The sequence below is a fragment of the Emydura macquarii genome, unplaced genomic scaffold, assembly GCF_026122565.2.
Source record: "Emydura macquarii macquarii isolate MOO-44397 ecotype Brisbane River unplaced genomic scaffold, CSIRO-AGI_Emac_v2 contig_3220, whole genome shotgun sequence".
In the NCBI taxonomy this organism is placed as follows: Eukaryota; Metazoa; Chordata; order Testudines; family Chelidae; genus Emydura; species Emydura macquarii.
The window spans coordinates 1-27830 of NW_027133357.1; the positions used below are offsets into that span (position 1 = coordinate 1).

At 43.2% G+C, this 27830-nt stretch overlaps 2 protein-coding genes across 2 annotated transcripts in view; both read right to left on the reverse strand.

The window, feature by feature from the left end:
• Positions 1-397: 397 nt before the first annotated feature.
• LOC137142438 (leucine-zipper-like transcriptional regulator 1) lies at positions 398-1662 on the reverse strand (the record flags this gene model as incomplete). The annotated part of the gene is made up of 2 exons (XM_067531814.1): positions 923-1662; positions 398-460 (listed from the first exon to the last, which is right to left on the reverse strand). Coding segments are annotated over exons 1-2 (242 nt in total), but the record flags the coding sequence as incomplete, so codon positions are not given.
• A 741-nt stretch (positions 1663-2403) lies between these two features.
• IPO9 (importin 9) overlaps positions 2404-27830 on the reverse strand; it is a 96392-nt gene continuing 70965 nt past the window's right edge. Inside the window, exons 17-24 of the mRNA XM_067531488.1 lie at positions 27195-27323; positions 25534-25809; positions 22795-22961; positions 18274-18407; positions 14998-15117; positions 12731-12829; positions 11164-11240; positions 2404-4648 (exon numbers count right to left, since the gene is read on the reverse strand). Of these exons, the coding sequence (XP_067387589.1) occupies positions 4538-4648; positions 11164-11240; positions 12731-12829; positions 14998-15117; positions 18274-18407; positions 22795-22961; positions 25534-25809; positions 27195-27323 (1113 nt within the window). The 3' untranslated portion in view covers positions 2404-4537. The remainder of the gene's footprint in view (positions 4649-11163; positions 11241-12730; positions 12830-14997; positions 15118-18273; positions 18408-22794; positions 22962-25533; positions 25810-27194; positions 27324-27830) is intronic.

Here is a 27830-nt window from a genome sequence, read left to right on the forward strand (position 1 = left end):
TGGCCATGCAGGGCTTGCTAGGGAAAAAGTTCCGGGAATCTGTGCACGGGGCGCGCACACACCTACTACATTGGAATGCATATGAGCAATCACTCGAAGATAGAACAAATGGTTTAAGGTGCAGCACACATTGCAACACTCTAATCTTGCAACTAGGTAAGAGTGGCAACATCTGCAAATGAAATGAAATCACCTCCTAAGTCCCAAACCCTGGTAACCAATAGAGTTATGGGTTGTCAATACAAAGAGCATGTCCACACTACAGCACACTACATCCAAAGCTGGGTGGCTGCATAACGTACACCTAATATTAATAGGCATAGCAAGAGGTAGGGCTATCAGAGAAGCTCCTTGGGGGCACCACCACCTCTGGGCCAGCCAAGGCAGAAGCACTTACCCATTGTCACCACCAAACACGTAGATGGCATCTCGATAGGCAACCACGGTGTGTTTGCTGCGCCTGAGAGAAAGAGTATGTCAAGTAGTCTGGAAAGGGGAGTCCTAGCCCTGCCCCTACCCCCACACTAACACACCCACTCTGCCCTGCCCCAGCCCCGCCCCCTCAGCCCCACCCTGACCAGTCCCCACAGCTCCACTCCAGCCCCACCCCAACCCAGCCCCACCCTGACCAGTCCCCACAGCCCCACTCCAGCCCCGCCCCCTCAACCCCACCCTGACCAGTCCCCACAGCCCCACCCCCTCTCAGCCCACCCTCACGCTGGTTCTGCCCCACCACACTGACCCTCCCAGTCAGCTCCTCCCCCTCCCAGCCCCATCCCCTCACCTGCCCGGATCCCGGCTCCCACAACAGAGCCCCGCCCCTCACCACACCCGACACCGCCCATTCTTTTCAGGCCCACCCCAGCCCCACCCGCGGGCGGTTTGCAGCGGCTCGGTTGAAGGACGCCCCCCATCGGCTCACCTGGCCCCCACGAATTCGTCGCAAGGCGGCAGGCGGCGCCAGCGATGCACCGTCTCGAAAGGCCCGAAGTTGAGGGTCAGGTACTCCAGGCTGTCCGAGCAGCTGTGATCGAAATCCACGCTGGGCGCCACCTTGGAGCTCCCGGCCCCGGCGCCTGATGGGGCCCCAGCCACCGCCATTGCCCGGCTCGTACGAGCAGTCAGTCAGGCGGGCCTGCCCCACCACCCCACAGCCCGGGGCATGCGCAGCTGGGCAAGCAGAGAACGAACCGGCCCTTGAAGACGAGGGCTCCCGGCATGCTCCGCGCACGCCTCCAGGGGACTACAGCTCCCGGCGTGCCCCGCGCCGAGCAGGCGCGTGGCTCCCTGTTCCAGCCCAGCGGCGGCTCGTGGCCGGTCCGGTGGCGCGGGATGAGGCGCTGCTCGGGTGGCGGGGCGGGCGTCTCATTTCCGGCTCTTGTGCCCGGCCCGCCCTACGGCGGGGTAGAAACTGTAAAATTTCTAGTTCGGCGGGGCGTTCCCCCGGCGTGACCTGTCCTGTCAGGGCAGGACCCAGGGCCGGATCTCGGCGGGACCCCAGCTGGCCCCACAGCCGCACTGCAAAACGAGCGGAGGCCGGGAGCTGACGTCCCTTCCTGCTCGGCGTGCTAGTGTTGGGCGGGTGAAGCCCCCAGGATGGGAGGGAGCCACAGGACCTGCTCCCTGCACCCTCACCCACGTAAGCCCCCGCTTCGCTGGTAAGCGCCGGGGGGCAGGGACCCTTGTTCTGTGCTAGAACCAGGGGGGCCTGGTAACAAATAACTATCACGGAAAAGGGCTAATGATGCTCCTGAATTGCAGTGAGGCCAAGAGGCTCGTTCTGGAGGCCTGCTGCTCTATGCAGCAGTGCCCCTTATGCCCCAGCAAGGGCACCCAGGTTTAGGCTTCTGGCTTGTGCAGAGAGACCTGCCTTCTGCTAACTGGGGTAACACCAAGCTGCACAGCTTGCTGCCTAGACTAGGCGTTCCCCAGCATGGCAAACTGCCTCAGCACCCCTGCTTTGCCTTCCCCTTAGAGGCCATACAATGCATCACTGCCCACAGTTAAGTTAGCAGACAGCCTTTTGTAAGCAAACACACATTATTACAGTGAAGGCACTACAGAGAAAATAAAATCAAAAGAATCTGCATGCCTGCTTATAAGACTACCAGCAGCCACCCCCAAATCCACCAAGGTCTCAGTAGGTTAGCAGTCTTGCCAACCCTAGCATGGGGTGTTTCTGTGGTTATATATTCATAACTGCTTGGCTCAGAAAAAGCATGCTGAGTCAGTCACTCCTTTCCAGGTAGGATCTTTGATCTGTCCTCATGTAACAGGTGATCAGCAGATAAAAGCAACCTCCTCCTCAGGGCAGAACTTCAAAAGGCCAAGTTCTGGCATAAATGGCTGTTCATTTTCCATGCCACAATACACATTGTTACCATCAAACATCTGGTCCTTCACTTACCTGGAAGCCTACATGACCCTATAGTAAGAGCCCAGTTTCCAATGTACAGGGCATTGTCAAACAAAGTTTGATGCGCTTTCTGCATTCCGCAACATGCGCTGGGGTTTAAATCTGCCCTTCGTTCTTTTCTGTTTCATATTTTCAGCATCATTATACACCAGTGTTCTATAAACATGCACTGTAGAGCACAGGTTCTCACTAATATTCAGTAGCAAAGTTTCAGTAGCTACCATGCCAGGGAAGTACTAGAGCGTTACATAGCCTTCCTTTACTCTAGACCAAGAATGCTCATTTGGGAGATTGCAAGCGGATTCTTCAGCACAGCTAACTGTAGGATTTTAGCCATTTTTTGTTAAACAATTGGAGAAAGCAAGGTTGGCACACCAGTCAGAGTTTGTAGAAGACATTCACTCAAATTCTTTCAACTCCATTCAGTTACATGCAATAACAGATTGTGTTGGACCCTATTTCCATCATTGCTTCAGGAAGTTGGGGGCAGTCATATTGCTTTTTTTAATGTTATGTTAGCAAAATAAAACTAAGAACCACAAACCCTCAGACCTAGGGCACTATCTTTTCCTGGATTACTTAAAAAGAAAGTTAATTGTTACCCTAGGTGAGTAAGAGAGAAGAGCCACATCCTAAACTAAGCCAGCAGAATATGAGGTCACATGCTTTGTGAGGACCTGTGGGGAGAAATACAGCCTTGCACTAGGCTCCTTTGTTTCCCTCTTTTAGCAGTGTAAAAACGGAACACTGGCACATGTATAGTGAGCTAATTGGAAGCTTGCTTGTAAGGAAGGCTTGCAGATGCAGTTTGAAAGCACACTACTCCATGAAGAGAGAGAGAGAGAGAGATCTGATTGACCCTTTAAGAAAAGGGGTTTGAGTGGTTCTCATTCTGCCTAAAAGGAAATGGAAGATGCAGTCAGTTGCAGGGTTTCCCTCCTGCCCAGAAGAATCCTCTGAGATCAGGCCAATAGTCTGTAGGACAGTCAAGGGAGAAGCAGTTGTAAAGGGTAAATACGTATAAAAAGGAGACCAAAGGAAATTAATGTAATTATTTCCTTCTAAGAAACTGTTTTTTAAAAAGGTATCAGTGTATATTTTAATAATTTTATTTTCATTTTCCCCAAAAGGGAACAAAAGGCAAAGAGGTGTTGTGAGATACATCACTCTGTATTTATGGATAAATCAGTTTGTAAATGTTATTTTACCACCCTATAAAAATACACATACTAATTTGTGGACTATAGCTTAACCATTTCATATAAGTCTCAGGAGTGTGAAAAAAGCCAAGTAGTTCAGAGAATGGTTTTCATGGAGCAAAAAGGAAGTTAAATACACTCAGTTTTTTCTAAAAAATTCTGGTTGCTTGTATTCAATATAACCAAAGTCTTCAGTAGCCACATTCCACAAGAATTGAGATTTAAGTGGTAGCTTCCTTTCAGCATGTGCATGCAAAAGCTTTAGCAAAGAACTAATGCAATGATAGAGAGACTAGACGGAAGCCCCCACCCACCGTAGGAAACAAGACGTTCATTTAATTTTATTATTTCCGCTTCCCATCCAAACTCTTGTAAACAGATTTCATACCATTTAGGCATCTCTGATAAAAGTGTCTATAGTCTATAAAAAGTCACGTGGTAAGATCAAGATATTTACCCTGTATGTGTTATGCAAGTGCGAAGAGGAACAAAACTTCCCAAGTCTCAGAGCACATCCAAGCAACCTACAAAAGACCTGATTCCTTCCTCATTCTGTCCAACTGTGTTGTGTGAAACTCAGTTAATGTGCCTCTTCAGAGGCAAATATAAAGTTTACTTTTAAAAATATTTAAGGACACATTATTTTAAGGACCTCTTGGAAAGTTTTTTTTTTTTTTTTTTTTTGGTGGAAAATGGAAGTGTTCCCTTGGTGAGATCAGAGTGCAAAGCTCAGTCTTCGCTGCTCTCTCAATAATCCTTCCCTTAATAGATTCATAGTAAGACAAGGCTCAGTACTTCGTGATGAGGATCACATCCGCAACAGCAGGTGGACACTGGAAAAAGTTTCATGTTTAATCACAAAACATGGAATAAGCCAGAAAACTATTGTCCAGATATGATCAATATGGTCTATTGCCTGGATTCATATGCCAATAGCATGAAGCACTCTTCTTTCATTCTCATTGAGATGGTCTGAGAACATTGCATAGCAAGGCTGCTGTGCAAACTGACACAGGAAATCAGTGAGATAAGCCTAGAAGAAAGATGACAAGAGACCAAGTTAACATCTTAAAGTACATCTATCATTGCTCAACTTTGGGAATTTAAGATTGCATAACATGAGAGAAGAATGAGCACTAATACAGAAGGGAGGAAAGGAGGCACTGTGCTCAGCAGACAAGACAGGCCATGCTCCATAGGCTTCAAACTACATGTCAAACAGGCAGGCCACATGCAACCTCCAGGCCAAATGTGGTACCAGGGCTGTAACCAAGGTGTAGCCCAGAGTCAGATCATTTGCTCAAGACTGAGCATTGTGTAGTCTTTGTGGATATGCCTCTAGAGTGGAGGGAAGTGCTGTTGCAATCTGTTCCCTAGATTCAAAGTTAGGTTCTTTTCTGTCAGATTACCCAGTTCATCTCCCAACCAACCTACGACTGTCCTCTCTAGTAGAAAGTATTTGGTCACATCTAGTTCTAAAAATCACAAGGCTTCCATCTTTTCCTAGCAGACTATTCCACAAATCAATACACCTCAGTCCAGCAATTTTCCTCTTAATACTTGCCTAATTTTCCCTTAATGAACATTTCAAGTTGTTTTCCATCCACCCACCAGCATCCCAGAAGTGAGGAGGAAGCAGGCTGATGCAGAGGGCTGAAGAATAGGGGAGAACATGGTGAAAGGGGGTTACAGGAAGAGCCTGAGGATGGAGAAAAAGCAGAGGGGAAGGAGACAGTATCTGGAAGGAGAAACTCAGTGATTACAGGACCTAGTGGGGGAGGCAACAGAGAATGAGGAGGGGGACAGGATAGATGCAGAGAGGGTGGGGGTAGATAGGAGCACAGAGACAAGGTTGGAGAGGATTCCGGGGCAGAAGAGCACATTCCTCTCTAGAACTTGGAGGAACCTGGGGCTTCTCAGCCCACACTTGTCTTTGCTTATGGCAAATATCTGTGAAATCAACTGGCCAAGTGTGTCTCATCCTCCTATCATGGCAGGTCCACATACAGGATGGCAGCATACTACTGTTATTAGTTATTCCATTAGCAGAGACTCAATGCTATGGATCTAAAGGTCAAAAATCCTGCTAACGATCCAGGGGGGTGTCGATATACTTCCATGTGACAGAGTTTGTTTTGTATTGTTTTTTTTAAGTTCAGAAATTACCTCCAAAAAACATTAAAAGAACCTTAAGGTTGCAAAGTCAAGCAGTAAAAGTCAGGAGATGCCAGAATTTAGGATTCCTATGCAGCCTCAATTCAGTCCCCTTGTGTTTGTGCATCAATCTCAATGTTAAATTCCCTGACCATTTTTTAAAAGTTGAAGTGCCTCTTTTGAGAGCTGCACATACTAGAACTTCTGTTCTTTTTTAAGCTAGGAAATTACAGAGAAAAAAAACTGTACAAAGAATGTTAAAGCAGCAAAGTCCAGCACTAAAAGTTAGGAAATTCCTAAAACTAAGTTGCCTGCCCAGCTTTAATTTTGACCCTTTTCATGTATACGTTCTGACAAGATTTTAACATGGTCGTGTAATATTTTTTCCATGGGACCTCAGCATCATTCAGTGCACAAGAAGGAAGATGCCCAGAGAATGATGCAGTTGTTTAATACCCTTGCATTTTCTTGGTTCAATATAAAACCACATGGCTTATTTATACCATGATATCCAAACACTGCACTGATTAAGGAGACCTGACCTTTTCTGGTAATAAAGATGAAATACTATCACAGACTAAGGTATCAGAGGTAGTATTAGAACAAACTGATCATTCAGAAAGTAAGCCCTCAGGTCCACATAGTATACATCCACGAATTTTGAAAGAGCTCAAGAATGAAGTGAACTGCTAACAAAAATATGCAACCGCTCACTAAAAACAGCTAACTCTTACAGAGGATTGAAGATAGCAAATCACAGAATCAGAGAAGTGTAGGATTGGAAGGGACCTCAGTATGTCATCTGGTCCAGTCCCCTGCACCCAAGGCATGACCATTCTTGACAGGTGTTTGTCTAACCTATTCTTAAAAACCTCCAATGATAGAGATCTCACAGTCTCCTTAAGCAATTTGTTTCAGTGCTTAACTATCCTGACAGTTATGATGTTTTTCTCTAATGTCCAACCTAAACCTCTCTTGCTGTAGTTTAAGCCCATTGCTTCTTGTCTTATCCGCGGAGGTTAAAGAGAACAATTTTTCACCTTCCTCCGTGTAACAACCTTTTATGTACTTGAAACCTGTTATATTCCCCTCTCCCCCTCACCAATCTTTTCTTCTCCAGACTAAACAAACTCAATTTTTTCAATCTTTCCTCATAAATCATGTTTTCTAGACCTTTAATAGTTTTTGTTGCACTCTTATGGTTTTACTCCAATTTGCCCATGTCTTTCCTGAAATGTGATGCCCCAGAACTAGACACAATACTCCAGCTGAGGCCTTGTCAGAGCAAAGTAGAGTGGAAGAATTACTTCTTGTATCTTGCTTACAAGACTCCTGCTGATACACCCCAGAATGGTATTTGCTTTTTTTTTTTTTGCAACAGTGTTACACTGTCGATTCATATTTAGCTTGCGATCCATGCTGACCCCGATCCATTTCTGCAGTACTCCTTCCTAGGCAGTCATCTCCGATTTTGTATGTGTGCAATTGACTGTACCTTCTTAAGTGGAATACTTTCCATTTCTCTTTATTAAATTTCATCCTATTTACTTCAGAGCACTTCTCCAGTTTGTCCAGATCATTTTGAATTTTAATCCTATCCTCCAATACACCTGCAACCCCTCTCAGCTTGGTATTGTCCCCAAACTTTATAAGTGAACTCTCTATGCCATTATCTAAATAAATTATGAAGATATTGAACAGAACCAAACCTAAGATGGATCCCTGCAGGACAACACTCAATATACCCTTCCCGCTTGACTATGAACCACTCTTAACTGGTTGGAAAAGTATTCCCAAAGAGTAGCTATGGGTATATTTCCCTAGTTGATTTATGAGAAAGTCATGAGAGACCATATCAAAAGCCTTACTAAAGTGTGTACACACACACACACACACACACACACACACTTCCCCCATCCACAAGGTTTGTTACCCTGTCAAAGAAAGCGATTAGGTTGGTTTGACATGATTTGTTCTTGATAAGTCCTTGACTGTTACTTATCACCTTATTATCTTTTAGGTGTTTGCAAATTGATTGCTTGATTATTTGCTCCATTATCCTCCCAGATACTGAAGTTAAGATGATTGGTCTGTAATTCCCTGGGTAGTCCTTATTTCCCTTTTACAAATTGGCTCGATGTTTGCCATCTTCCAGTCCTTTGGAATCTCTCCCATCAATTGCTGATGGCTCTCCTCAGTCAGCTCCTTGAGTATTCTAACACAGTTTTCATCAGGCCCTGCTGACTTGAAGACATGTAACTTGTCTAAGTAACTTTTAACTTGTTCTTCTCCTATATTAGTCTTGGATCCTACTTCATTTTTGCTGGAGTTCAGTGTTTTAGATGGCTGATTGCTATTAACCATTTTGGTGAAAACTGAAACTAAAAGGGCATTTAGCACGCCACTTCACATTTTCTGTTATTGACTTTCTGCCCCTCATTGAGTAATGGGCCTATCCTGTCCTTGGTCTTCCTCTGTCTTCTAATGTATTTGTAGAATGGGTTTTTTGTTACCCTTTCTGTCTCTAGCTAGTTTAATCTCATTTTGTGCCTTGGCCTTTCTAATTTTGTCCCTACATGCTTGTGTTGTTTTGTTATATTAATCCTTCATAATTTGTATGTAGTTTCCACTTTTTGAAAGACTCTCTTTTGAGTTTTAGATCTTTGACGATCTCCTAGTTAAGCCAGGGTGGTCTCTTGCCATACTTTCTATATTTCTTATGCAATGGGAAGTGGGATAGTTTGCTCGTGTCCTTAATAATATCTGTTTGAAAAACTGGCAAGTCTATCACACTGTTTTTCTCCTTAGACTTGCTCCCCATGGGATCTTACCTACCAGCTCCCTGAGTTTGCTAAAGTATGCTTTCTTGAAATCCCATTTTCTTTATTCTGCTATTTTCCCTCCTACCATTTCTTAGAATTCTGAACTATCATTTCATAATCACTTTCACCCAAGCTGCCTTCCACTTTCAAATTCTGAACCAGTTCCTCCCTATTTGTCAAAATCTAGAACAGCCTCTCCCCCCTAGCTGCGTTCGCCACATTCTGAAATAAAATATTGTCTCCAGGGCATTCCAAGAACTTGTTGGATAATCTGTGCCATGCTGTATTATCTTCCCAACAGGTGTCTGGGTAGCTGAAGATCCCCATCACTACCAAGTCCTGTGCTTTGGATGATTTTGTTGTTTAAAAAAGCCTTATCCACCTCTTCTTCCTGGTTAGGTGCTCTAGAGTAGACCCCTACCATGATATTACCTTTAAAAAAAAATAAAATAAAAAAAACCTCTTTTACCCTTATCCAGAAACTCTCAACAAATCTGTCTCCTATTTCCATCTCAATCTCAAATGTACTTAAAAGATTATATGGGTGACTGGGGGAGTGAGTCTATAATTGACTTTACTGGACACATCTCTCTTCCTGGCAAATTGGTTGCAATGATCAATTAAAAATAGAATAAAACATTTGGAATATCATGCTATGACAGGGTCTAACGAGCATAGTTTCTGCAAAGGAAGATTATGCCTCACTAATTTATTAGAATTCTCTAAACATGTCAATAAAGTAATGGATAAAAGAGAACCAATTGACAGGAGGAACAGAAATTTGATAACAGAAGAGGACTTTCCAATCTCATGGACAGAGGTATAACTAAATCCAATGGCTGAAAGTTAAAGCTGGACAAATTCAGACTAGAAATAAGGCAAAAATCTTTAGCAATGAGGGTAATTATCCACTGAAACAACTTACAAAGGATTGTGGTCAGAGCTTAATTTGTGCCAGGGCTTGCTGCGGCTCAGCCCTGGCATCTCTTCTATCAGTGGTGTGCAAGGCATAACCTCACACATACAATGCGTGTGAGGTCATGCTGTGCAGAAGACACCCTCTATCGATTGAGCTAGGGAACCTCTCTTTTTATTTTTTTAAACAAATTAAGCACAGGTTCTGGTGGATTCTCCATTACCAAAAACTTCTAAATGTTTTTCTAAAAAAATTTGCTTTAGTTCAAAAAGGAATTAATCCAGGGAAGTCCTGTGGCCTGTAATATACAGCTCAGACTAGATGATCACAAAGGTCCCTTCTGACCTTAGAATCTTGGAATCAGTTTACTTAAACTTTTGAAAGGTCTTTGATAAGGTCCCTTACAATAGGCTACTAAAGATTCTAAGCAGTCAGAGGCAGTTAACAGCAGTGTGCCTCAAAGTTCTACAGTAGCCCAGTGCTTAATACCTCAAACTAGAAAAGGAGGTGAACACACTGAGCTGGCAGAATTTGCAGATGACAGTTATTTAAGAGAGTCAAGTCAGAGAACGGTGAGGAGCTGCAGAGGGAGCTAGCCAAGCTTCAGAGAGACAAACTACACCAGAATTCATATTGCACAGGAAGCCTTAATTGTAGCATTTTTTAACTTGATTTTGCAAACTTAGCAACACTTTTATCATAGGTTTTAAATCCACAATACTGCTTTTTGTTTAAGATTCTGTTACCCTCCAGACACTCAGAATCCACAAGCACAGACACTTGGTCCTATATGCTACAAGGTTTATTCACTCAAATTGCATTTCTTTTACGTAAAAAAAAATACGTTTCTAAGTAGTAGGTCATTCCTGCAACACAGATAAGTCATAGAAAGCACCTTTTTCCTAGCTCATTGTTTTGACCATGTCAACCCTCTGAATCCCTCTGCTGGCTCTCCCCTTCTCTACTGTGTCAAATGTAAACTATTTGTCTTCACTTTCAGGGACTTTATCCCCACCCTACTTATCTCTCATTTGCTATCAAGCTGTGATTGCTTGCCTCCAGCTGGCCCACTTCTTAAATATGCAAACAAGCACCTTGGTGTTTTCTTCCATGTTGCCCTCTCACCTGGGAGGCAACTCCCCATAAACATCTGCAAAGCTACCTCATCCTCCTTCAAATCCCTCTTAAAAATTCTCCTTTGCCATGATGACCAAAAAAATTTTAACGGTTATGCTGTTGATGTGCTGAGACCACTGCCCATCATGCTGACCAGTAGTCTCATTGTTTCCTCATGCTCTCCTGTCTGTCTGTATCCATCTGTTTTCTCTTGTCTTATACTGTAAGCTCTTTGGGGCAGAGGATGTCTTTTTGTTCTGTGTGTGTACAGCATCTAGAACAATGTGGTCCTGGTCCATGATTAGGGCTCCTGTGTGCTATAGTAATATAAATAATTATAATAAATAATAATATGTATTCTCTGACACTTTCTAAAGCAATTCCAGTGAACCGAATAAGAATACAGAATGTACTCGCCTTTCAATGCTCAGGGGGCTCTGCATTTTGTTACAGATACTACATAAGAAAGTAAAATATAATGAATAACTAGAACAAGTAGGCAACAGGAATCAGAGTGTAAAACGTATTCTAATACATCACCTGTAAATCTATTTGATAAAGAGGGTCTTTTAATGCATCTGGGTCATCTTCTTCATCATCATCATAGTAATCCTCATCTGGCAATAAAAAAGCGAAGTGTTTATTGTGTTGGACTAAGAGGCTACTCTTTCAGAATGCATCCCACTAGGCCCTTAACTAACTCCAGGAGAGCCACAGATTTTGACAGGGCTCAGAAGTGTCATTATGGATAATAATTCCCATTTAAAAAAACAAGTTACTTTTATTTTAAATGGGATGAGGGCAGTGAAGAATGGCAGAATAAGGCAGGGCAGGAGCCTTTAGATACTCACAGCTGAGACAAGAGTCCAAGTTGCACAACACAGGTGTGTGTGATTCCTTGTGTGCGCACATATTTGCACATTAGTGGTCTTGTTTTATGAAATGAAATTAATTGCTCCAAACTGAGATACCCTGGGGTTACCACCTCAGCACCTTACACGAATAGTTCCTTTATTAGCTACATTTCATGCATTACAGACACACAGGAAACACTTCCACTGAATATTGAGACAAGTCTCTTTCTCACTGGGACATGGTAAGGTTTAAGAAAAAGTCTTCCTGGGGCTACAAAAGAACCTGAATAAGTTTCCCTCTCATTAAGACTACCTAAATGAATTAGTCTTGCCATGTTATCTGCAGCACGGCGAATGCATCATGATAGATTTCAGTCTCCTATGCTACTGCCAGTGCAGCGAAACAAATCTTTTAAGTTGTCTTAGTTGTACCAAGTAAGATGCTTCAAATTATACATCTCTCCCTTCTCTTTAATCCTCCAAATCATACCTACATCTTCCTTTGCCTTTACACACCTATCACCTCAGGATCACACACAACTTCTTCCTACAAGAACACAGGACTTCGTTGGGAAATTTGGGTTCTTTTCAGTTTTGATACTGTCATTGTGTGACCTTGGGCAAGTAATCTTCTCTTCTTTGAGCCTCAGTTTTCCCATCTGTAAAACAGATATTTATACCTGCCCCATGAGAGTATTGTGAAGCCTAATTAGTACATGTGACTCACTGAAGCCTGGTCTACATTAGAAAATTAGGTCAGCAAAACTACATTGCTAAGGTTTGCGAAAAATCCATACCCCCCGGCAAATGGCGCAGTTAAGTTCACCTAAGTTCCCATGTAGACAGTGCTAGGTTGATAGAAGAATTCTTTTGTTGACCTAGTAACCGCCACTGGATGTGGTGGATTACCTATACCAACAGGAGAATCCCTCCTGTCAGCATAGGTAGCATCTACACTGAAGCACTGCAGCGACACAACTATGCTGCTGTAGCATTTTAAGTGTAGACAAGCCTTGAGACTTAGAACATACTGAGTTATTTGATATCTTCTAGCCTATGAACAGAGAGTCTGTTCCAGGATGTATCATTCGCTCTTCCCTTTCTCCCAGCCAACCCCAGTCTTCCATTCCAAGTTATTTCCCTACCCTCCACATTATATACTAAGCAGCTGTCAGGAGAAATGTAACTTTCAGTGCTGCACGTCTTTTACTCGACTTGATCTTTTAAACAGTCAATGTAACTGTTCTGCTTACCATATTTGTTAGTGGCAAGAATATCTGATAAAAGTTGTCCAGCTAAACCTTCATCTTCACCCTCATCTTCCTGATCTTCCCACATATCATTGGAGTCGTCTGTTGATGAAAGAAAAGCATCTTAAAGTCACAGAGAAAATATCAGTTCTGGACTGATAACCAATACCAATACCCACAGAATATGCAGTCCCTCATTAAACAGTACAAGAGCAGAAATGACAGATGCTCACGTGTTTGGATCAGGAAAGCCAGTGTATTGGCATTCTTATATCTTTAAAGTCGATGGATAGGATTATAAATAAACTCCTGCCAGAAAGTCAGACCAGTGTCAGTACCAGTCTCACTTTCTGAGAGGAGTTTTTATTTATAATCCTATCCATCGACTTTAAAGATATAAGAATGCCAATACAGTGAGAATTTTTGAAGGAGGGTTTAACACCCAAGAAAAACAAGGGTTACAATAGAAGTGCTGCTGGACTATTACACCCAGTGATGGGTTTGCGAGGCTGTTATAATCAAGAGCCAGCATTGAACTGTCTATGGCAAGAACACTGGACTGCATGAAGCTGGCCCAGAGCAGGTAAAATGAAACGGTATGGTGCCAAACCAGGGTGGAGACAGACTTGTTCATAAATAATCAGGAAAGCAGAATTTTTTTTTAAAGCTTTTTTCTGCATTCAAGGTACGACAAGCAGTTCCATAGGAAAGTAAGACAGTGAATATTATATGAGAAGAAAAAAGAAAGTTGTATTACACAATAAGGTTCTCAGTATCCAGGAATTGTCTTTACAATTCAATATTTGACACAGAAATGTCAAATATTATTGAAAAACTGCCATTTCCCTCCCATCCATCCAATCTTTATTATAAATCTAATTATCAAATACTACGACTGTTGTGTATCAGACTGAAGAATGTAATGTTCAAATCTAAAGCGGTAGTCAACTATATGAATTTAATAAAGTCTCAGGATATTTACATAGGCCCCACACAGCTTAGAGAGTGTTAGGGAGGGAGACCTCTACTCTGATGTAGGAGGATAACTGAATCTGCACATCAAATCCTTTGGAGACCCTACGCATCCCGTCAGGTTGGCCCCTAGCATTAGAGTCCCCCTATCTGAGATGCAATCCTCTGAATTGAGGCAATAGTGAGGATGCCTCTTTTCCTGGTTCTTCCTAGGGCAGTCCTGTTCAGGGGTCCTCCTCCGTGTTCCTACTCTTACTCTTACTCTTCTTGGGATGAGGAGCAGCAGACAGAAGCAGAAACACAGGAGTGGAGTGATACCCATCAGGACCATTCAGCACCAGTTTGGTACTTTGGGGTCTTATGGGCTGGCAGCCAGGGAAAAGGTCAGCACCAGTGGCTTAGTGCCCTTCTAAGGTGGATCCTGAAGGTCCAGGTACTGAGGCCAAGGGTTCTATGGAAGCCAGTCCTGTGAAAGCTCCTAGTCACCCATTGTGGCACCCATGGAAATGCACACTTTTCCATGGTAATGGGCTGTGTCCATTAACTCCCACTCTGAGCCAGATTAGAGCTGAACCTGGTTTTGGGAACCATTGTCTTTTCCAAAGGTTCCTCCCACTCCAAGGGACCAGGTTTAGGGGCAGGAGATGGCCCACAGAGTAACAGACTTTAATGCCAGAAGGGATCTCTTAGGATAACCTAATCTGAACTCCTAAATAACACAGGCCAGAGAAATTGATCCTGTTATTTCTGCATCCAGCCAGTATCTTCTGGTTGACGAGAGCCTAATAATTTTGAGTCGTGCAAATTTTGCCACCTCACTGCTCACCTACTTTTCTAGATCTATATTAAAAACTAATCTTAGCACAGCACATTGTGGCACCTTGTAGGTCGGACCTTGTTAATTGCCTTTTTGTAAATCTAAATATCAAAGTGATTCCCTTTTATGTACTACTTTGACACATTCAAAGAATTCTAACAGATTAGTGCAGCACAACAATCCTTTGCAGAAACTGTGGGTTAGACCTATCATTTTGTGATCTTCCAGATCTGTTATTCTATTTTCAACTATCATTTTGACCAATTTACAGGAAAATATGTGAAGATGACTGGTCTGTAATTTCACAAATCACCCTAGAGCTCTTTTTCAATATAGGTACAACATTTGCTACTGCTACCCTCCAACTCTCTAGTATAGTAAAGTAGCTGCTTTTAATGAGATTACATATTTTTGCTAGCAGCTCAGGTGCTCTGTTTACATTCTGCACCATCTGAATGTGTAATCCATCCCAGTACTGTACCTTGACTCCAGTCTGCAGCTGTCTGGCGAGATGCGTTTGCTTCCATTGCGTTAGAAAGTTCATTTATTATTAATTTTAAGATTTTTACTAACAAAGGAACGTTCGTCCAGCGTTCGGGATCTGTCAGACCAGATGAAGGAATACACAGATTAACTTCACATGCCTTTTAATAAATTAAATAAGAATCTGCAAAGCCACTAAAACAATCTGTTTTCAATACATGCTCGAAATGTTCACAGAATAGAACTACACTTTCACATGAAAACATTCTTCTCAGAGAGCTCCATTTAACCAGTTTCTCCATTTTCACTGTAAGATTACCATCAAGCAGATATTCTGGAACCATCTGATTTAAACATATAAACAGGCAAGTGTCAAATCCTCAGAACTAAGTGAACACTGAAGTGTAACAGTATGTTATGTTAGTTAAGCAAGAACAATCTGAAACTTCAACAGGTCAATTAGTAACCACACTGGGACTTTGAAGGCCCAAGGCAAAACTAAAGGTGATTGATGATCTGTCAGTCATTTAATGAACAATAAAGACTGAAGAACAAGGTTAAAGATATTAGCGCCTTTCCAACTTCCCTTTTTTCTTTCCTTATGGGCATTACTGATGGCACACACAGTTCTCATGTTGCTCATATGTCCACTCTTTTTTATAATCTCATCTTGTGAATTCAAAAGACATTTCAAAATGTCTTTGAAACAGGATTCTTAAAGGCCATAAGAACTGTGTTCAGCATTTATTTTAAATTGTAAATATTGCCGTTAGGGGAACTATGGCTCAGGATCCAGGTAATGGAATACAGAGCCTTCCAGATTACCAGTCCAAATCCAGCTCAGGTCAAGTCACTGAAGTAATGAATTATTTGTATTACAATAATGCTTAGGAGCCCCAATCATGGATCAGAACACCTCTGCACTAGGGACTGTACAGACACCACAAAAGAAGTAACTGTTCCAAAATGTTTACAATCTAAAGCATAAAACACGATTACTATTGGAATTACATTGCATTGGAGTAGTATCTACATTACTATTGGAAGATTGTTTGATAGTTCATGTAGAATTAACTGACAGCTACAAGTGCCTTCTTCACAAATAAGGACTCAAACAATGTCCTACCTCTAAAGGCAGTTCACAAAGTCAGAGCTGAGCTGCGCTGGCAGGGCAGTGTGTAAGAAGCTTGCACTGTAGCTGCCTGTACGATATCTGTTGTGGTGACAGAAGACTTCAGTCCTCTTTCACCAATATTAAAATGCTTGTTTGTCATCACAATTACTGACTGCATTTTATTAAGCTAAAATTTTCTAAAGAGACTAGTGATTTTGGGTGCCCAACTTGACACACTGTCAGGGGACAAACAGTCAGCACTTCTGAAAGTTGGGCTCCGATAACGTATCTCTAGTTGGGCAGCCACAAATTGAGGCACCCAAAGTCACTGAACACTTGAAAATTCTTGCTTTGTGTCTGAAGTTGTAGAAGCACATGCGGCACAAAATCTTTTAGCTACCAAATCTGAATTTCAACTCCATTATCATTCTAACATCAGTAAAAGGTGTAAGGGCAAATACTGAAGAGTCAAAGTCTCTCTGTGGGGTATGACTAATGATGGAACAAATGCATCTCAGTTCTCCATCTGTAAAATGAAGATAAAGGGTAGGACAATGGAAGTAGCATTTTTTCTCTATTTAGATTGTAAGCTATTTGCAGCAGACACTGACTTCTTATGTATTTGCACAATGTCTAGCACAACTGGGCTCCAATCTCATTGGGGCCTCAGGTGCTACTGTAATATAAATGTGTAACCTATTGCTTCATCTGAATTCTCTCTAGGACATGAGTTTCAGATTAATAAACCTCTTAAATACAACAAACTGATCAGGATCTAAGTGTTACATCAAAATTTAACAATTGTGCACATTCAATTCTTAGATGCTCACCTTCCTCTTCACGGTTATGAAACATTAGTGCATGAAGCAAAAACACTGAAGGCAAAAAAAAAAAAAAGACTGAGGCAGGGCCGAGGGCCCATAATACCTACTAATTCTGTACCAGGCACAAAAAAGAAAAAGAACTAGGAAAAGGTAAAAGTAAAAATCAGATTTTCAAGAGTTCTGTTTGATTCCCAGATTGTTCAAAAAAGAGTTCTATTTGGATTAAATACTGGAATAAAGTTAAAGTTTTTTACTTCAATTGTTGTACAGTGGACTAAATTGAAAGTTTCAAAAAATAATGAGGCGGGGCCTCACTGAGAGAACAGGGTCTGATGAACATTTGTGACAATAACAGATACCAGCAATGCTGAGAAATTGCTTTAGCCTGGCAGTCTAGAACAATGCTAAGGATCATCACTTGGGTGCCAATTCTGATCCTCAGTTAAAGGATTTAATCCTATCATTATTAAAACCAATAGTGGTTTTGCCACTAATTTCCATGGGAGCAGGAGCTGGCATCATCACGTCATTCAAGTGAGTACCTGACCAACACACAGCAGACACTATGGAGAAGTATCTCTTAGTCACTAATATAGAGGGGCAGAAACTGCAAAAATCAAAATTACTTTACCAAACAAAAATTGCTTACAAAATTCCTTTCCTTTCTGTAGCTGAAGCCAGCACTATTCTCATCTCAATCCAATGCTACTTATTTACTATGCACGGATGTTAAGACCTAATGTCTCGATCAGAGTCATACTGTGGGGCACTAGAGACTGAAGTCCTTTATAGAAAGAAGAGGGAGAGCATGGACACTGTGCAAGTATCCACTGAGCTTCCCCCCACCCCTATCAGCCATTCCCCTGCTGTAAAGAATTCTCTAACACCTAGTGGTGGTAACTTCAATCCTATTGGGCAAGTCAATCCTTTATTACCTCTACTGTGATTACCAATAATGTCCACTAATCACTTATTTCACAGAGGTTTACCAAGCACCCTTACAATATCAATTTTAGGTCCTTCAAGCAGGAATGAATTTGATGTAGTGACAGAGCAGTGAAGGGCTCCAGATCCCATGAGCCAACTAAATTTCCCTTAATCGTAAATCAGAAGTGCACCAGTAATGTTCCCAAACAAGAGTTTGGTAAGCAATTAATAGGTATACTGAACTTGCTACCTTTGGGCAAGTTCCAATTAAAAAAAAGTCTGTCTTCTGTATAGCAATATACCCAACAAAGCTGCAGGAGACCCAGAAAATCTATTTTTAGAGGCTTTCACAGTGGCCACAAGGTAATATTTACAGATGCAACCCTGTTAGAGCAATTTGATTACTTACTTTTGGCTGATTTGGATCGTGTGCGTATTCCCTCATCCATATTGAATATTTCTTCACCCTTCACTCTAATGTCCTGAAGTCGCTTGTCATCAGTGTTGATACCATACTGGAGGAGTTTACACAACGCTACAGAGCTGAGGAGAAAAAATGTAGTGCCTGAGTCTCCCTCTGTCCTACACATAATCCAAAATTCATAAATCATTTATAACTTTATTCAGTTTACAGGCTTTATATCAAAGTTGAGTTCACTATAATGGTACATGAGCTCAAAAATAAAAAAGATATTCCACGTCCACCCACTTATTCAGCTCATGAAAAGGGCTGTAGTTCCAGATGCAGATAATCAGGGACATGAGCTCCTCCTTGGTTTCTTGCCCTGGTTCAGCCATTACAAGGGACTCATTACTCCTGTTTTACCCCAATGTCAAGAGCTGATCCCCTCTCAAAAATCATGGCAGGCCAACAACTTGGTCAAGGTGGTATGACAAAGATGCTTCTCAGATTTAGCAACTTAGGGGTGAAAACATAGTTTAAGGCAGTTATGCAGAACACAGGCCATAGAATTTCTCCCAGCGATTGCTGTACCAAGCCAAAATTTCTGGCTGAGCTAGAGCAGATCTTTTAGAAAGACATCCACTTTTGATATAAAGACTTAAGTGATGGAGAATCCACTGCATCCCTAGGTAAGTTGTTCCAATGGTTAGTTACCCTCACTGACAAAAATGTGAACCTTATTTACAGTCAATCTATCTAGCTTCAGCTTCCAGCCATTGGAACTTGCTATGTCTTTGTCTGCTAAACAGTCCTCTCATCAGAAATCTGCTACCCAAGTAGATTCTTCTAGACCATGATTAAGCCATTGTTAGCCTTCCCTTTGATAAACTGATAAGACTGAACTTCAGTCTCTCACTGTAAGGCTGGAGTTCCACCCTCATCCTCTTTGCTGCTTTTAATACAGTAGATCCTGCTTGACCTCTTACCCTTGGCTGGGGTTGAGATACTGGGTAAAATTTTCAGAAGCACCAAAGCAATTTATGAGCCCAAGTCCTATTTTCAAAATGCAGATGACTTGCAAATCTATTTCTCTATCACTGACCTGTCTCCTTCCAGCTAATCCAACACAATGTTGCTTTTCCCCTGGCATCTCCTTTTGATTTTCTTGTAATCTTAAATTGAAGATGGCCAAGACAAAACTGCTCTTCCCTTCCAAACTCTCTCCACTCTCATCCTCCATTATCACAGTCCATTCTACCTGTCTAAGGCTTCCCATCTCAAGGTTATTTTGATTCCTTGCCCCACATAACCTGGCCATATCCTAACTTTCTTGATTCGGCTCAATGTTGCCAAAATCCCACAAGAGGAGAAGAGCATTGCCTAGGAAATGCTCACCAATCCCTGCCCTGGAAAAGTATTGAGGACACTTCTTGGTCTGGTAAGTGGCGAACTGATCTGTGGACTGTGTTCCCCATCACGTGAACAAGTTGTGAAGTAATGACAGATATATCTCCCACTTGTGGTTGTGTGGGAATTTGCGACTGAGCTTGTACACTATTGAGTTTTGCGTGCCTGGTAGGTAAGCCGTGGACAAGATGATGTTGTGGGCACAGGTGTTCCTAACTATTCTCAATTCAAGGAGACTGATGTGGAGGGATATCTCCACTGGTAACCATTTGCCTTACGTTGTGAGAACATTTAAATGCACGCCCCCCCCCCATCCAATAAGGGAGGCGTCAGTGGTAAGGAACAACAACAGTGGTGCCTGAAAAAAGGGGGTCCCTTTGCATGCGTTGGCTGGGTTCTTCCACCAATCCAGGGAGCTACTGATCCTGGTGGGCAGTGACAAGGTGTTTGTCCAGACTGCTTCCGTTCAATATGCAAATTGAACTGAACCACAGCTGCAGGCAGCGCATGTAAAGTCTGGCATGAGGAATCACCGCCATGCTTGCCACCATATGCCCCAGGAGGTGGAGGCAGATTCTGGCTGGCACTTGAGGTCTGCACTGAGCTATGTCTATAAGTGAGACCAGGGAGAGAAATCTGTCTTGAGATAGGAAGGCTTTGGCCTGTAGCACATCTAGGTCAGCCCCTATGAATTGGTGTGAGGGTCAACTTTTGGGAACTGATCTGTAGGCCCAGTTCCATGAACAAACTTCTGGGAACTGATCTGAAGGCCCAGTTCCATAAACAAATGTATCGTGTTCTTGATGGCTCGACGAGCCTCCTGAAGTGGCTGGGTTCTTTGGAGACAATGGTCCAAGTAAGGGTAGATTATCCCATGTGATCGTAAACGGGCGACGATTACTGAGAGAGCTTTGGACAATACTCTTGAGGCTGATGAAAGTTCAAAGGGGAGGAACTCTGTATTGATGATAATCATTTCCCACTGTGAACTTGAGAAAGCATCTGTGAGCCGGCAGAATTGATATGTGAAAGTAGGTGTCTTGTAGGTAGACCACTGAAAAACCAGTCTCCTGTTCCAATGACAGAATGATCGTTGATAAGGTGACCATCTTGAACCTCTAAGCTTTGACAAACTTGTTCAGAAGCTCTGAGGTTCAGGCTGGATCTACAACCTCCCTTCCTTTTGGGTTTTAGGAAGTAATTAGAGTAGAACCCCATGCCTCATAGATGTTGAGGTACTGATTCTATGGCTGCTACCTGAAGGAGGCAATCTATCTCCTGCCATAGTAGACTCTTGTGAGAAAGGTCCCTGAAGAGGGACAGGGAACGGTACTGTGGAAGGAGTGGGAGGTGAAGTGGATGAAATAACTGGATCTGACAGTCTCTCTGTCCAACGTTATGTGCCCCCAGGCACTGCAAAATGCTGCTAAACAGTGGTCAAATGGGTGCACGGGCACAGAGTAGTAGGGAGAGATCTTGCAGTGCCTCGACCTGCCCATCAAAGTGGTGCTTAGTGGCTGGTGATAGAGTCAAGGACTGGGTGCGTGAAGGCTTCCATATTGAGAATTTACTTTTCTTCCTTTGGGACTCAGTGCCGCTGTGACGGGCATTGGGACAAATAAGGCCTCTGTGGGTACTGAGGGCTAAAACGTCTTTTTTGCCTTCGTGTGTAGATTCCCAATGACCTGGGAGTGGCCCTGGAATCCTTCATGGAGTGGAGGGAGGCATCGGTCTTCTCGGCAAAGAGCTTGAAACCCTCAAAGGCGAGGTCCTCCACTGTGGTCTGCATCAGCGAGAGGTGAAGCCACAATGTCTGTCTCATCACCAATGCTCCCAGCCTCATTTGTCAGATTCTTACATAACCACCTACAAATCTTCATCCATACAGTTCCCTATGCATGGTAGACTCTCCCTGGATTCATCCACAAAGCTCCTCCCCTGTCCCTTTAAAAGAACCATTTCCACCATACTGCTTACAGTGAATTGCGTTGACTTACATATAATTTACATACTGTTCGTGTCCTTTCCTAACCTCTGTCTCCTTGCCTGTGCTTGGATTATATGGCCCTCTGAGCAGGGATAGTCCTTGAGTATTCAGAAAGCACCTAGCACATTGTGAGCACTACAGTAAATAATTGAGATTGGGAGCCCCACTGTGCTAAGCTCCATACACCCACATAGTGGGAAAAAGTCCATGTCCAAAGATTTTACAATCTAAACAGACAAGACAAAGAATGGAAGTGTAAACAGTGGTACAGAGAAATGAAGCAAATTTCCCAAGGTCACAGGAGGTCAGTGACAGAACTGAGAATGGAATCGAGGTCTCTTAGTGCCCCATTCACTACATCAAACTGCCTCCTAATCTAGCTATTTATGTGTGTGCTTCCAGTTAGGACAACTTCATTTTCTTGATTATTCTAATGGTTGCCAGTTTGCCCCATAACTTTACTGCACTGAACTTAACGAAAAAGATTAAGTTTAATTGTTTGGTGACCTATAGTTTAACTCTCTTCTGTAATGCAAAGAGATCAGTTGTAGCAAACAATCTAAGATGAGAACACACTTAATTCTTGGATGCTGTGTCAAGCTCTAAAACCCAGCCTCCACTGGGAAAACCCATGTTATCTAAAGACTGAAGTTCTGCAAATCTACTTCTAAATAGAGTATCACATTTCAGTTGATTTTCCACTTGTCCCTATTGATTATCTGGATTCTATTACACTGCTGTGAAGACACCTAATATCTTTTGAGACACCTTGAACAATGACCTTGTGCAGTGCTTTGAAACAGTAAAATACAGTATAAATGAGCTCCTCCATGAGCTGTGTTCACCAGATCTTGCATTTTAAATCTCTCCCCACAGTAAGACGAGGAAAACCCCACAAACTATTTACAGTTCTGCAATTGTTTTCCTCCCCCCACTCCCCCACCCCACCCCCACTTACAGAGCTGCCATTTAGTACAGCCCGACAGCAAAGCAGGAAGAGATTTCAGTCCAGCACTGGAGCAAAGTAAGTCTCTTGTTCCAGGTAGCTTACAATTTACCCCACCACCCAGTCACCTAGTTACAAAATGTAATGGGGCAAGCAGTCTATAAACCAGATGCTTGTACTATCTTACCTGACTTTGCCTTCATATTGTCCATAGAACAAATGCTGCCGACTCATCCATTCAGCCATTACAAATTCCAAGGCAGGCTTGCCAGTTGGCCCAGGGAGACTACACAGGAACTCTAACAATGGCTCCAACTGGGAGTGAACCAGGTGAGCAAATACCATGATCAAAGACTATAAAAGAAAAAGGAATACTAGCTGTAATAACTCAACAATGAAATGTTTTCTCTTTACCAAAGCCGTGTCCCCCAGAGGCTTTGTGCATTTGCTAAAAAGGCATACAACAAACACTAAAAGGCATACGATCCCCTGTAAGCCTGTCCACTAACCAGGAAAGCAAGGGAATTAGAATAGGTGCGAGCACTTGCAACTGCATTTAACCCACAGAATGAGACAGGACAAGTTAAACTTTTCATCCGAATCTGAAGCCCACAAGCCCTCCTAAAACAAGGACAAAAATGACTAAACCAGCAGAGGTGGCACTGGGCTCTCCACCGGAAAACAATTATTTATATCACGGTAGCAGCTAGAAGATGCAACAAAGGTCAGGACAACATTGTGCTGGATGCTGTACATATTGGTGGAGACAATCCCTGCCCTGAAGAGCTTACAATCTAAACAGAAAGGACAGACAGTGGGAGAAAGGCTCTTATCCCCATTTTCCAGTCCAGGCACAGACATTAAATCACTTGCCCACAGACATTTAGCATGTCTATCTCCCAAGTCCTAGCCCAGTGCCTTAAACACAAGACTATCTTCATTCCCCCGTCATGAAACCTAACTCAGAAGCATTTTTCCAGTGGAGGTGAGCCACATGGCTTAGTAACAGCTGTGATCACCTTCCTAAAACTTGCAATTTTTGGTTACAGAATGTAGCTTTCCAAGTTTCTGACTCAGAGATCATGCAGTTAAAAATGAATGATATTCTTAAACTTTAGTAAGAAAGGCAGGAATCTAAGTTTTTAAAACAGCCTATAGTTTCTGTTTGATTAGAATGCAGCTGCACTGCTTCTTTAGCTTCCCAGGGTCTCGGGACGCTGGCCAGCAAAGTGCACTATGGAAGTCACAGGAATACATGAACCTACAAGGCCAAAGTAGAAAGTATCTCCAGGTGTCCCACTTCATTGGGCATGGGGATGAGATTTTGCAACTGTAAGACGCGGTCAGCAACTGCAAACAAATGCTTTTACCTTCCTAAAAAGGAGTATTTTATCCCTCTCACTACCCTCCTGCTATACTTCTGGCCAGCTGTCATAAAAGCACCTCCTCTCCGCCTGAGCAGGCAACAACAGAGGACATTTGGCACATTCTGTATTACAGGGTTCAGACAGGGTAGGGCAGAGCACAAAAGTCATCACATGGGAAGATTTTATTTTCCTCACACTCCATCACTATCAGTTGATTTTTAAGGTCAGAAGGATCATTATGATGATTAGTTTCACAGATTATAGAATTTCACCCAGTAACTTCTGGTGGAGCTAGAGCAGTGTTTCCCAAATAGCTGGGTTTTGGATCCACCAGTGGGTAACAGGGTGGGTCTAGGTGGGTTGCACATGTCCCAGAGGCACTCCCTCCCATTCCCATGGTCTCACTTCCCCCGTGCAGCGGTGTAGAGAACAGGATCTGGGCAGTAGTACAGAGCAAGTGGCCAGAGCTAGTGAGTGGATAGTCAACTGCCTGGTAGCAATCACAGCCCAGCTGCAGGGAGAGAGGGGCCGGGTAGGGGCTACAGGAGGGAACAGAGCTGAAAAACTAAAAGCAATGGGGCTGGAGGAGCCAAGCAGATGGCCTGGATGGCTGAGGAGGAGCAGGGATGGTTGGTCCCCCAAAAAAGACAAAATGGAGTTGGTGGTTTGCCTTGGTAGAAAGTTTAGGAACCACTGAGCTAGAGTACCTTTCAGAAACAATTCCCATCTTGATTTAGAGACTAAGTGAGGGAGAAGCCATCACATCCTTAGGGAAGTTGTTCTAATAGTCAGTAACCTTCACTGTTAAAAAAAAAATGTACTTCGTTTCTACTCTTCAGTCATTTAGTCTCAGTTTCCAGATACTGGATCTTGTTATGCATTTGTATGCTATATTAAAAAGCCAGGTGACATCAAATCTTCTTCCTGTTCATAGATCTTAGGACTGCATTTGCTCTCTTCACCAACTAAACATGAGCTTCCAATGTGATGCTGTGGCATTACACCATGATCACTAAATCCTTTGCAGAGTCACTGTTCCAGGACACAGTCCTCCATTCTGTAAGTATGACCTATGTTCTTTTATTTGGCTGCATTAAAATATATTTGAATGAGCCCCAGTTTACCAGCATTGCTCTGTGTAACAGTTAATAAGACAGTATTCCAGTAATGACTTCACTACTGCCTTATATAGTGGTAACATCACCTCTCTACTTGATATTTGCCTACGTACTATTCTATAAAAAAAACCCTCAACTTATAGAAGAGACTAAGTGAGATTCCCAGCTCAAGTACACCTCAACTGCAACTTCAGCAGGATGAGCCAAAGCCAGGAGATGGCTAACAGCATGCATGATGGATGAGAAGCTTTAAATTCATATTCCTCTGATCCTCCAAAGCGGACAAGACAGACATTTTTGCAGCATACCTAGAATCTGCAATTGCACAAGTACTGGATACTCACTCAGGCTTGTAATATAAACATATACTTCAGTGACAGGCAGGGTTTCTCTTCCTTATACTTATAAACATGGTTTCCACTGGGTCTCCAGCCTGCTCACCTGCATTACACTGAGTGTCTCTGCTTGTTGCATTTTGCTAAGGATGGCTCTCAGAATTTGGTCCAGGTTCTCTCCCAGCTCACTTCCGGCTTTGGAAATCAGTGTGGAAACTAGTCTGCCCACAAAGGCAGCTGTGAACTCTGAGGTCCGTGGATCCAGGAGTTGGCTCACCACCTGCATGACATACCACAGCCCGTTGTGGCCTTGTTCATCATGCCATTGTGCAATCTGTTCTAGTGCTACTGAGACGTATGCACGCAGACACTCACCACCATTCTGAATACAAGAGAGAGAATTACTGTGTTAGGACTGGCAGACTCTCAAACCGCAACTGCATATGTTGTAGGCTCCCCCAAGTAACCAAGAACACCCATTCACCACAGCAGAAAGAACCTTAAACAGGAAGAAAGAATAAATAGGCAAGATACATGTGATGGGTAAAATGGTGGCAGTTGTGAGAGAACCAGTGCTCAGATGACCTGTTTCATTAATCTATTATTCAGATACATTCCAAGAGACTTTGACCAGTTGGAGTTCATGGTAGCTACAAAGCAGCATGAGGGACAAACATGACCCAGAGTAACACAGTGAGGCTCTCTATTTGTTTCAGCAAAGACTACAGCACAGCAATCCAGCACAGTGTTCACCTTATTCTCACTAGAGCACTGCCCAGTGGGACCTGTTTCCATGGGCCATACCCACATGAGAAATGGCAGATGGAAACACAAAGTTGCTTTTCTCTGTTTGAAGGTGAGTAGCTGACTCACCTTGGACTATTCACAAACGTGTTTCAGGAGCTGGAAGCTCAGAAGGGCTTGCTTCCTATAACTTTGAAAGTCCCAAGTCCTTGCTTAGAGCTACTATGACAACATCACCAGGCAGTAGCAATGGCTGCCAGCAGGTAGAGCACAAAAGGCTGCTGCCGGTGCCCCTTCCCTTCTCACCTCCAAAGGCTCTGGGAGTTTGGTGGAGGGAACAGGAAGAAAATACGGTGAGGTAGGAACTGGCCATGGCGGGGAGCAGCAGAAAAGCAACCACTACTCACAGAGAATTAGGTGTGTTTGGGAGCAATATTGAGGAAATCAGGGACCAATAGCAGGCAGTGAAGCCTGCCCTGAGCATTCCCACTCCCCCCGGCTTGAACCACCAAGGTAGAGCTCTTCTTTAGCCACTATCCTTTGATAAATGCTGCCAAGAGGGGAAATGAGGTCAAATGTTTTTTCCCCTTGTCTCCTGTTTTTCCCTTGAATTAACAGGGGAGACTTGCTTACTCCCCCATGCTTGAGGTTGCTTTGGCAGAAAGCCTCTGCCAGGTATGCTAATTACAAGAGAAAGGGACATGTTTATGGCATGCTGCAGAGACCTAAAAAGAAAAGACCAAGACTGATCCTGACCCGCCAGTTAAAAGGAGGATCAGCAAAACTCACTACAGACACCAAAATAAGGATGGCAGCCATTATCTTATTTATAAAAGATAGGAATGGTGCTCAGGCTTCTGGCACACTGCCAGCACGGCTGCTGGTGGGGTCAGACTGAGCCCTTCCAAAGCAAAATGACACCTTAAAGACTAGACAATGCATGTCAAGTGACTGACTTGTGTCACCCATCGCTTTGGAGTGACATGACCCTGCGGTCCCTTGCCCCTTCCCTATAGATGTTACCTGCATTGTAGCATTGTCATCCGTGTGCAGGCTGCACTGAGCCACCGCAGGGAATGCTTGGCAGATCAAGAGCTGGGAAAGAGGAGGTTTTGTATTCCTCACAACAGTGGTTAATATATCAATAGAAGTCTGAAAGGAGAAAGCACACACATAGAAGCCCTTTTAAACTGCAGCTACCGCACTAACTCAGCATTTCCATAAGGCTAGGGGAGTGGGATGAGATGCAAAGGCCTACCCTGGTAATGGCTGGAGGACACACAACAGTGACTGTGCAGATTCTCCTCTGCTGCCTCACTCACATTGGGATGGGGGACAGGATGGCAAGGAAGGTTTTTAGCACATTTTGTGTGCCCAAGTGGCTCTGGTCACCTCAATTTCAAAGGGCTCCACTGGATGGCTTACAATTTGTAAGAAAACAAAGCAGATTTTGTTTCAGCTTTTACCTCTACAACATGCCTCAAAAACACAACTACCAGGGAGGCTTTGAAGATAGCAGGTAGCCCAGAACAAAGGTACTTTCACGGTTGACTTTCACAATCAACATGCTGCTCTACTGGTAAGAGCTGCACCTGAGGTTATTCTAAAAAGATTTATGTGGTGAAAAATTTCGGTTAATCTGATTCATCTAAAGGAACC